The sequence below is a fragment of the Perna viridis genome, chromosome 7, assembly GCF_037379345.1.
Source record: "Perna viridis isolate PV_CMFRI_1.1 ecotype Kerala chromosome 7, ASM3737934v1, whole genome shotgun sequence".
Classification (NCBI taxonomy): domain Eukaryota; kingdom Metazoa; phylum Mollusca; class Bivalvia; order Mytilida; family Mytilidae; genus Perna; species Perna viridis.
In genome coordinates, this window is record NC_142451.1 from 45,740,574 (window position 1) to 45,752,316 (window position 11,743).

An 11,743-nucleotide genomic window follows, 5' to 3' on the forward strand; every position below is an offset into this window, starting at 1 on the left:
TGTATTAAAAAGAATTGGAAATCATCTCAGTAAATTTGGTAAACTTACATGTTCACTATATTATTCTTTCGTACTAGCAAAGTTCAACTCTTGTCCATTAGTATGGCATTTTTGTAATGAAAGCTGTACAAAAAAAGTTAGAAAAGATTCGAGAAAGAGTTTACGCTTTATTTATAATGATGATAAAAGTACATATGAAGAGTAATAAGTAAAGTCTAAGATGCCATCCTGAAGAGTTAGACGATTGAGATTTTTAGCTGTACATGTATATAAAATAATAAACATACTCCTGTATACTTACATGATACATTGAATGATAACAATTAAAGAAAGTTGTTACTCTTTTAGGTATACAAACTTGGTGACCATACATTGTACCAAGAGTAAACACAACCAGGAATGGCCTGCATTCTGTCAGTTGTGGGGCGGCTAAACTGTGGAATTAACTTCCAAATGAATGAAGAGGGGACATGGTACTTGATCAATTTAATAGTTTGATAAATAAGTGGGAGGGGAAGGGATGTTCTCGCTCCTTTTGCCCTTTTGCCAATAGTTTGGCTTACCCATCTGACAGTGCAACATCATCTCCTTAAAATCTTTCATTTGTTGTTTTAATCTTGCTGGCATGTTAATTTTAATGCTTTTAGCTGCTTAGTAAGCATCTGCTATTAAAATTGGTCTGCGCTGCTTTCATTATAGTGTTTTTGTGTGGTTGATTACTTGCATGTTATTTATAGTTTATATATCATGTTGCTTTAAGTTTATGTGTATATCTTGTGTGTTATTTATGTCGATTTTAAAAGCTCTAGAGGGCTTTTGTTTCTTGTTTGATATATCGACTTTAAATAAAGTTTACTTGACTTGACTCCGTGCAACTGAAGCCACGTTTCATCATAATAATGACTGTACAGTAATGTATGGCAAGATATACAACTCTGGCTACGAATCCTTACGAATAATCAATTATGCATCCGTATTCAACTCGTCTTCATTCGTGAATAACTCCAAACGACTTGTAGACATTCGCAAGCACTTTTTGACATGCCAAAAATCTTTACACGAGTATCAACGAATCTGTTTTGATTAGTTAATTCGTAAAAAGCTCGCAAACCATTCTCAATAAGTCCTAAGGCATCGTTTACTTAACCGATTGCAAAAAAAAAAAAACGTATACTGTTTGGTTAGATTTTTAATACGACTGTTTTAAAGATTCATTTGATTGCCAGTAGTTTACGTTTTTTTTTTTTGATCGATTGACAGAGAAACACAAATTCAAGCGTGCAGTTTGCTTATATATACGAATACTTTGTCCACTCGAAGATGGTTGGGTTGTAGTGGCAGTGGAAGAAGAAATTGGACGAATTATTGGTTAAATATTGAAATATGTCAAATGTTCAACAGAAGATTGCATGTGGTTTTATGGGTTGAATTTATATGACAAAATACAAGTCCATTGCAAAATTATTACCTTTCGTAAAATACTCAAAACCAAGCCGTAAATATTCGTAAAAACTCGTTAGGTTATCATAAACTATTCGTTGGTTATTCGTAAAAGATTAAGACAATTTTAACAATTCGCATTGCACCCGCAATTATTCTTAACAATATCGTATGCATTCGTAAATTCTCGTATTTAAGTCCTCCATAGCTATACTATTCAGGAGAAAAAAGAACAGTCTTCGCCCGGTTGTCTATGCATATAGTAGTTTTAAGTTTTGTGCACATTTCAGATTGATTTTTTAAAAAATTTTGTTCATGTCAATAAAAGAAAGCTTTGTGTCATTTGATATTAAGCGAATTCTCCTGAAATAATACATGTACGTGCAAAACTCCTAAATTCAATACAACAAAAATTTTGAAGTGATCGATGTCAATTCAATACATTAAAAAATGCTTAAGTGACCGATTTAGTGCCATCCCAAAACCAGATTTTGTACAACTCTCCGCGTTCTACTTTGATTAATGACATTTTCAAAACATTACAAACATATTACGGGTAGGGGAATTTCTACTACATCAATGATCGTAATGAAGATGTCTAATGACACACCAAATATGTTCCTTAAGGATGACATCGTAACATTTTACCAATAGAAATTCAGATATTTGTTTACTCATCTGTGAACACTAATAGTAATTCTGGAAGTAGTTCCGGAAACTCTGTATGACGCATTATTTTGGCGTAGTTTCGAATTTCCGTAGTGTTTAAACAGAAGAGATGAGTAAGTGCCTCAAATAGAGTATAAAAGCAAGAACCGAAAACATGATAAGTATACTGTGGAATTGGTCTCTTGAAAAAGGTAATTCATCTATCACACTTTACTTATTTTCGGAAACGTTTATTTGTTTTGTTTTTGTTTTGAATTACCACCCAGTAAACTTAAGCACACATGTATGCATTACAATTGTGAAAAGACTAAATACGATAAAATATTGTTGAATTTACATCATTATAACATTGCACAAATATAAATATGTTGATGTGTACTCATTTATGAATACAAACATGCTAAGGGGTTTTTGGGGATTTCAAACTTAAGTATATTTAATGCAAAACATACTTATATTTGAAAATAGTTATTTTTGTATTTGATATACATGTATGTATTATTAATTATGAAGTGTACCTAGATGTTTATTACTATTATACATGATTTACATGTATGAACGTCTGGATCTAAAGTGAATTTTAATTTTTTCTACAGTTCTAAAAAATGAGGATAATGATGTTTTCTTTAGTGGTCGTGTTGTCTGCGATCAGTACATCGTGTGTACAGGGCTATACAAATCAAGGAACATTCACAAACCAGTACAGTAGTGCCTATAGCAAGGGATATAACTCTGGCTACGTACCTAATTATAACCAAGGATATATAGGTTCATACAGCGGTGGTTATGGGGTGACTTCCAACTCCGGCTACGGACCCAACTACAACGGTGGCTATGGGACCAACTACAATTCTGGCTACGGGTCAAATTACAACACCGGTTATGGAAGCAATATGAACTATGGGAATAATTATCAAGCTGGATACAGAAATAATTACGGAACAGGATATACAAAGAATTATGGCACGGGATATGGGAGTGGCTATGCCGACAACTTTTACAATACATTTCCGTATTTTTTCTTGGACCCATTTGGAGTTGGATACAATTCATATGGATTTCAAAACCAATACACAACAGGTTTCCCGTGGTCCCCGTTTGGTCAAAACCCCTGGTCGTTTGGACAGTTCTTTGGATATTATCCATTCGGACATAACATGTATGGAATACACCCACATTTGCACTATAATGGACATTATGGTGTGTATAGAAATTATGGGTATGGAAACAAATTTGTCAACGGCTTCAAATACCAAGCACATCCCATACCCGTGCCTGTCCCAGGATGGGGTCACCCTGGTCAATTTTTCGTACATCGTAGACCATCTTTAGGGGAGAGAATAATGAATAGTCCTCTTTGTAAGTATATGTATACCAATTCTTTACATTTTTAAGTTGGTCTTTGACAAACGCAGTTTCCTTTTCGGTTGATGATTTGTCAAAATATGAAGTTTTTTTTCTGTTCTTGCAAAGCTTAAAATGAACGGGAGATGCAAGTTTTGATAAACTATGTAAAGGTAGATATAATTAAAACAAGTACTATACATTTCATTCATGAAAATAACACATGGCACGCAATTTCAGTTTCCGATACGGTTTTTTTTAGTATTTTCGAACGCCACTAAGTTACTAGTAATTTATCAGTATTTGGCCAATCGGGAAACAGATTTGCGATCAGGTGACTTGCGTTTCCATTGAAGAGCGTCCTTAAGGTCAAAGGGTAAAAAGCGGAACTATACCTGCAGCGTCGGAATAAGTTACTAGATTCAACATAATTAATTCTAACTAGATTTTGTGCATGTTTGAACATACTGCCAGGGAGAGATTATAAGTGGAGTGATACATGTATCATGCTGTTTACATATTAGACAGTGCATTCAAGACATATCGAGGAAATTAGCTTACACTAAGGAACACACATATATTTGTTTATTTGAATTATGGAAGTATAAATATATACAGCAAAAACAAAACTGAGTTTTCTATAATCTCGTTTTTCATATTTCAGTACCAGCGGCTCTAATTGCAGCTCCACTCATACTGTTGGCAAAGGGAAAATAAATTTCTCGGTATGTACTCATTACTTATCATCGCGGAAATGAATGAGACTTGGTAAAACATTTGTTTAAGTAACTAAATGATTTATGTTAATTATCACTTAGTAAATTGTGGAATAGTCCGTCCAATGATGTTGATAAAAAAAGTTCTTATTACAAATGTGTACCGATTAAACAAAAGCATATTGTTACATGTAAGTCCCTTTGTTGGACATAGACATTGCTAAAAGTGGCTTGTACCAATGATTTTTTTTGTATATGATTGATCATCGTACATGTACAAGCACCGACAAATGAAATCGTTTCTGTTTTGTTTTGTTTTTGTTTTTGTCAAGTAAATAATACATTTTGTTCGTTGATGTATTTCAGGAATCCAAAGCGCTGATTTCACCAGCCTAGATTACATGTACTAATGCCGAAAACCAAAATCAGAAAGCAGCTCAACAACCACACCGAGCTGTTTGAAGAGCAGCACTAAACTTTTAAATATGTGGAAAAGACAATTGCGACTATAAATATTGGCGGCCATCACAGCTCGCTCAATTTTCTTTTTATAATGCTAGTAACATGACAGTGGTTATTTTGCTGTATTCTTGTTGGATTAAATAAGCTTTAAACAAATCATGAGTTTATAGTAGGGGTGTATTTTGTCCGGCCTTCAGTTCGTCCTAGTAATACTTGTTCACAAGTTCCATGACTTACGATGTACATAGCATAAAGGATTTATTTTTTTCCCTTCTTGACGAGTCAAACTTTGTCTCAAAGCCCAGTAACGCGTTTGTAAATCTCCGAAAATATAGGCCCATGTATCTCCTAATCCAACCAAACACGGTGACGATGAAGCTACAGGCCTTTTGTTTCGGAGATTGCGCGAGTATACCCTTTGATACTGGTTAATCAAAATTATTGATATTTTATTCGGTCTATGAAGAAGCAGGTTACTTTCCAGTTTGCACCACAGGCATTGAGGTTATTTTTAACTACCGTCGTTCTTAATAATCAAATAGCGAGTAAATAAAACGACCCAATCAATGACGTCACTGTCACATAGCAACATTATGCCTACATATGAATCAGAAAACGTGTAACGTATGAAAATTTAAAATTATATTGATATTGCTACTTTAAACACAAGAACCGAGTGTAAACTGTTCTAGCTTGTAGATGTGATTAATGTTCATGAATATGTGTTCTGAATGTATAATAATAATAGATTTACATATATTTGTACATTTGTAGACTATTTACATGAATATGTGTTCTGAATGTATAATAATAATAGATTTACATATATTTGTACATTTGTAGTCTATTTACATGAATATGTGTTCTGAATGTATAATAATAATAGATTTACATATATTTGTACATTTGTAGACTATTTACATGAATATGTGTTCTGAATGTATAATAATAATAGATTTACATATATTTGTACATTTGTAGTCTATTTACATGAATATGTGTTCTGAATGTATAATAATAATAGATTTACATATATTTGTACATTTGTAGACTATTTACATGAATATGTGTTCTGAATGTATAATAATAATAGATTTACATATATTTGTACATTTGTAGTCTATTTACATGAATATGTGTTCTGAATGTATAATAATAATAGATTTACATATATTTGTACATTTGTAGACTATTTACATGAATATGTGTTCTGAATGTATAATAATAATAGATTTACATATATTTGTACATTTGTAGACTATTTACATGAATATGTGTTCTGAATGTATAATAATAATAGATTTACATATATTTGTACATTTGTAGACTATTTACATGAATATGTGTTCTGAATGTATAATAATAATAGATTTACATATATTTGTACATTTGTAGACTATTTACATGAATATGTGTTCTGAATGTATAATAATAATAGATTTACATATATTTGTACATTTGTAGTCTATTTACATGAATATGTGTTCTGAATGTATAATAATAATAGATTTACATATATTTGTACATTTGTAGTCTATTTACATGAATATGTGTTCTGAATGTATAATAATAATAGATTTACATATATTTGTACATTTGTAGACTATTTACATGAATATGTGTTCTGAATGTATAATAATAATAGATTTACATATATTTGTACATTTGTAGACTATTTACATGAATATGTGTTCTGAATGTATAATAATAATAGATTTACATATATTTGTACATTTGTAGACTATTTACATGAATATGTGTTCTGAATGTATAATAATAATAGATTTACATATATTTGTACATTTGTAGACTATTTACATGAATATGTGTTCTGAATGTATAATAATAATAGATTTACATATATTTGTACATTTGTAGACTATTTACATGAATATGTGTTCTGAATGTATAATAATAATAGATTTACATATATTTGTACATTTGTAGACTATTTACATGAATATGTGTTCTGAATGTATAATAATAATAGATTTACATATATTTGTACATTTGTAGACTATTTATTTTTATAACCTGTTTTAATAATAAAAACAAAATCAAAACAAAACTATCATTGTCTTTATACTGGCTTTGTATTCTCCTTAAACTATACGGATTACGGTCCTGTTTCTGTAAAAATCTGCTTTTTAGGTTTTGAAACATTTTTTGATGTACCAGAGAAAAAAAGTTTTGAAACACAAACATGCACGCACACAAACACACACGTCAATAAAATCCAAAACAGTCTTTTGTAAGAAGCAGTGGTCGATCCAGGGAAAAGGGAATATGAACCTCCCTTTAGTTGGAATATTTTGTCAAACTCGTGCAAAATCTGAACAAAAATTAGCAAAGTATAGCCTGGAAAACCTCCTTTTTTGGTACATATCTGCCATAAGAAGAGTCATGTAAAAATAAATGAGCGAATCGGAATGCATTGAAACCTAGAATCATATAAGACTAGTACACAATCTCACGAAACTTTAAGGTTTCACAATATACATGTAGCTACAGCACTCCGGCTTTATTAAAACCTAAGTTTTTGACTGTTTTATTATTATTCATCTAGCATGAAATATTTTTTATGTTTAGATTCGTTTACTGGTATTCAACTTTTATGCACAAAATATGAATATTTTGATCGTGCGTTCAACAACCTTAGCTGTATCTGTTGAGTACTTGGATCTGATGCTATTAATTATTGATAAATTGTTCAAATGTTGATGACACAAGGATTCACATGTTCATTTGTTTCTATTTAACAAGGCTGAGCATTCCTGAATTCAAGCTCCACTAAATGTCCTTTTCTATTATATTTTTACGTAAATGCTACAGCAGCTCTGTTGTGCTGTGTCTGGTAATGGTTGACAAGCTTGTTACATGATACACGTACATCAATATACGTGAAATCACGAGTTAATCGATAATTTCCAAGGCAGTCCTTTTCTTAATTCTGTTTGGTGTCTAAGAATATACCATGTGGTATATATGCACTACATTTTGTAATATAAACTTTCCAGCTTAAATAGTACATGTATGCAATTACAATAAGTCTACCGTTGTTTGCAAAACATTTTAACATACATACATGTACCTTTCACCGCGTGCGCTTGGTTTCGTATTTTAAATCGATAGTTTCTTATTAGGAAAGAAACCAAACTTTCATAGCTTTCAATATGGCTTGTTATTATCGATCTCGATTTATTTTTATTCGGAAGTCATTCAAAATATTTAGTCTGCTACTTGCGGGCACACCAGTATTATAAATGCTTAACTCGATAGTCAACACTATCCTCTGATTTTAAGTACCATCCTATGTAAGAATCATGGAAATGGGTGGCACATCACTTCCCCCAAATTTAGTTATTTTGCCTAAAATATATTCACTACATCTAGAAAATAAACAAAAAAGCTATTTAAGTTTATCCTGAAGCATCTGTTACATGGATATTTTTGACTGCTTATTTAGGGAAAGAGTGCGGGAAAATTTCCCCGCCATTTTTTCATAGTACATTTCAACTGAATTTGACCTAGCTATCAATATCTTTAAAAAGCAAATTTTACAAACACTTTGATAGTTATTTCTGGTGGTTATCAGGTATAATTTATTGGTGAATGCAATAGAATCTCTGCTTTTTTCTCTTAATGTGCCACACCTTATATACTGTACATTTTGCCATTAGACGGAGAAGTACTTAAATTTTGTTTAGAGACTTCACAGAGTAACGTAACTAGGCTTGGCTAACGTCTTACTTATCTGTGGGATCTGTCCTTCATAAAACCAAAACAAGAAACGATTTTGCATAAATATATTTTTTTTTATATATGTAATATTCGCATTACTACATTGTGAACATTATATACGCGTATATGTATTCCTACTCCCAAGTCATGGTTTTGAGTCCACCTTCGCTCCCTAAGGTGGACTCAAAACCCTGACTTGGGAGGATGATATTTATTGAACATGAAAAATAAGTGCTTAAAATTGATAAAAACTATAGTCTCAAAATACAAATACTAGTTATACATTCATGTAACTAAGTACAATATGCTTGAACTGGTCCCCAAGTGCCATCGCTTTGACATGTCATTGTCTGTACACCAGTTGATCCATCAGCCCTCTTAAAACCGTCCAAACAGCTTGATTCTATAGTTATACCTACATGACATGATGAACAACCCAGATTAATTAACCCATTCCAATGAGCTGTGGTTGGAGCAGGGCAATGACTATAACACTTTAAATTACTTGTCGTGCTTGTCATAGTTGAGCCCCATGACCATTGACCTTCACCGTTGCATGCTACTAGAATGTCGTACTCAAGCCCATCATCCCATGTGTAACCTGCAGGACATAAAAGTGTAAAGGATTTGCCAGAGATGAACGGTTTTGGTATATTAGAGTCCTTGAATTTCACCCCTGCCCCTGCTAGAAGTAACAATGGATCAATACATTTCTTGTAGCAGTTCAAATTTTGCGCATGAGAAATGTTCCATCGTCCGTTTGGTCCACAAATGAAAGGTATATCTTCGCTGGAACCTTGTAATCTGGCAGCATTAGGCTTGCATCCAACATGAACAATATCACCTTCGTAGAGTATAGACATCTGGATATCAATGGTAGTTTCATTCAGATGCTTAGTTGGATCTTTGCAAGTATGATAACAATTTACGTCAGAGCTTCCGCTTCCGGTATACTGCCACCTTCCGTCTTCTCTGCAGATGATTGAAACACCAAATGCATTCAGATTCTTTCTGTATGTTTGCTTGATACAATCAATTGAAACTGTACTACCCATTCCGTAATCAGTACCGTCTACTTGAACATTTTTGAAAACATCTCTAGGGTCTTGGCACTCTGTCGAAAGAATAAAGCAATACCTGACACAAAACTGTATGATTTCTTCAAAATGTCAGAGACAACGCACCGTTTATACATGTAGAAATTGAAACAGAATTACGCAACTTTACCATAAGAATAAATATACCAATCTACTCGCGATGATTACAACAATCGATTGGTTTCCTTCAGTGGCGGATCCAGAGGAGAGGTGCAGGGGAACTGCACCCCCTTTTATTGGAAAATTGACAAAAAAATGGTAAATAATGTCCTAGCACCCCCCCCTTTTCTGAGAAACCTCAGCTGGCACCACTCTTTTTCAAAGTGTCTGGAGCCGGCTATGATCTACTATAGATTTTTATGATGAAATTGAAATGAATAAGTATACAAACAATCTTTTAGACACGTTTTGACGTATTTAAACCATCTCACAGACGACGCTTTGGTATTTTTTGGCCGATAATTACAATGTACATCAAATTGAAGTCAATGATGGCAATGTTTGATAAGTATAGTATACCCAAATAACAGCTTTACTGCGGGATAAATCTGAGTGATAGCTTGACACTAATTACACAAATTTAGAAATGATATAGATGGTGTTGCCAATTCATAAGAAATAAAGTTTATAGAATTATGTAAGAATAATAGTATGTATATTGTAAATGATAGATTTGAAATTTTAGTAGTAGAACTGTTTTCGTCGAGCCGGCACTTCTGGCACTTCTAGTAGTAGTACAGTTCTCAAAGTGCTGGCTCTAGTATTAGAACAATTCTATACTAATGATATGTATATTGTAAATGTTAGATTTGAAACTTGTGGCAATTGTAAACCTACAAGTAAAAAGTAGTGTAATTGATTGTATATTATGAACAGAGGAGATATTATGTGAAAATCGATTGCTTTTAGTAAATTATCTTCTTACGTAGTACATTGTACCTTGTCATTACTATTTGAACATTTGCTTTTGTTACTTTGTATGTACGTCTGTTTTCCATGTCTGGTCTATGTCCCTTGATTAAATTCTTTTGATTACCGCTATAAGATTGGTTCCCTGTATTTCTCTTAGAGAAACTATTGATGTTACGGTACAATTTCTGGTATCACAGGCAACCATGTAAAAAGAAGAAAATGGAACCAAAGAAGAATTTTATCATTTAAAGATAACATACCGAACATAATGTTTTTTTATTATAATTTATATTGATATGTCGTTCTTTTGTGACATACGGAATATGTTAAATATTGCTTCGATCGTATCTGTAAAAGTTGATGTAACACAATTAAATATAGAAGAGTTTTTATTACTGAACAAAATGTATTTTTAGAAAAATGATGTAGATTTAAAACAACTTACTGATATGAGAGTCAATCCTCTTGTTCATTTTACTTGTATTCAACACTGCCATATTGGTTATGTTGTAACATAACGCATGCTTTACAAGTGTGTGTATTTGTTCAATGCATTGTTTTCTCTGTAACTATGTATATAGTTAATAAATATAAAGTTCATTCATCATAAATATTTAAGTGACAGAATATGATCACTGACTCCTATTATACCAATAACAAGGCCTTCAGTATACAGTAACTGTTGCAGATCCAAGGGAGGGCTTCGGATTCGGAATTCCCCATCTGTTTGAAATTTTTTAAGCATATGAGCAACTCGGACTCCACTAAAAACTGGGTGCATGGACCAGGTGAATATCTATAATTTAAGGCTTCTTAGAGTCGCTACCAGTTGGCAAACATTTCTGCAACTGTCCACTATCTCTTTACATTATTAACTGTTAATGGGGTTCAGCAATTAACATCTGTAACGTGCATGTGAATCCTTTATCAGCGACATTGATTTACCAGTGTGGTATATCAGAAATACGTTCTCAGTCATAGGCCGAATTATGATTTGAAAACAAATACGCCCACTAAAATCATTTTTTTTTATATAAATTATCTAAGTACATGTACGGACGAGATGAGTTCTAACCTCTTACAAAACTGTCCTAGAACAGTCACTAAGTACATGTACAGATGAGATAAGTTCTAACCTCTCACAAAACTGTCCTAGAACAGTCACTAAGTACATGTACAGATGAGATAAGTTCTAACCTCTCACAAAACTGTCCTAGAACAGTCACTAAGTACATGTACAGATGCGATAAGTTCCAACCTCTCACAAAACTGTCCTAGAACAGTCACTAAGTACATGTACAGATGAGATAAGTTCTAACCTCTCACAAAACTGTCCTAGAACAGTCAGAAGAAATGCTCTAT

At 32.6% G+C, this 11,743-nt stretch overlaps 1 protein-coding gene across 1 annotated transcript; it reads left to right on the forward strand.

The window, feature by feature from the left end:
- The first annotated feature begins 2,230 nt into the window (after positions 1-2,230).
- On the forward strand, positions 2,231-6,699 carry LOC148612934 (uncharacterized). Its single transcript, XM_088590562.1, has 4 exons — positions 2,231-2,300; positions 2,706-3,468; positions 4,118-4,178; positions 4,536-6,699. The coding sequence occupies exons 2-3, from the start codon at positions 2,715-2,717 to the stop codon at positions 4,168-4,170; spliced, it is 807 nt and encodes a 268-aa protein (XP_088446688.1). The 5' UTR covers positions 2,231-2,300; positions 2,706-2,714; the 3' UTR covers positions 4,171-4,178; positions 4,536-6,699.
- The last annotated feature ends 5,044 nt before the right edge of the window (positions 6,700-11,743 follow it).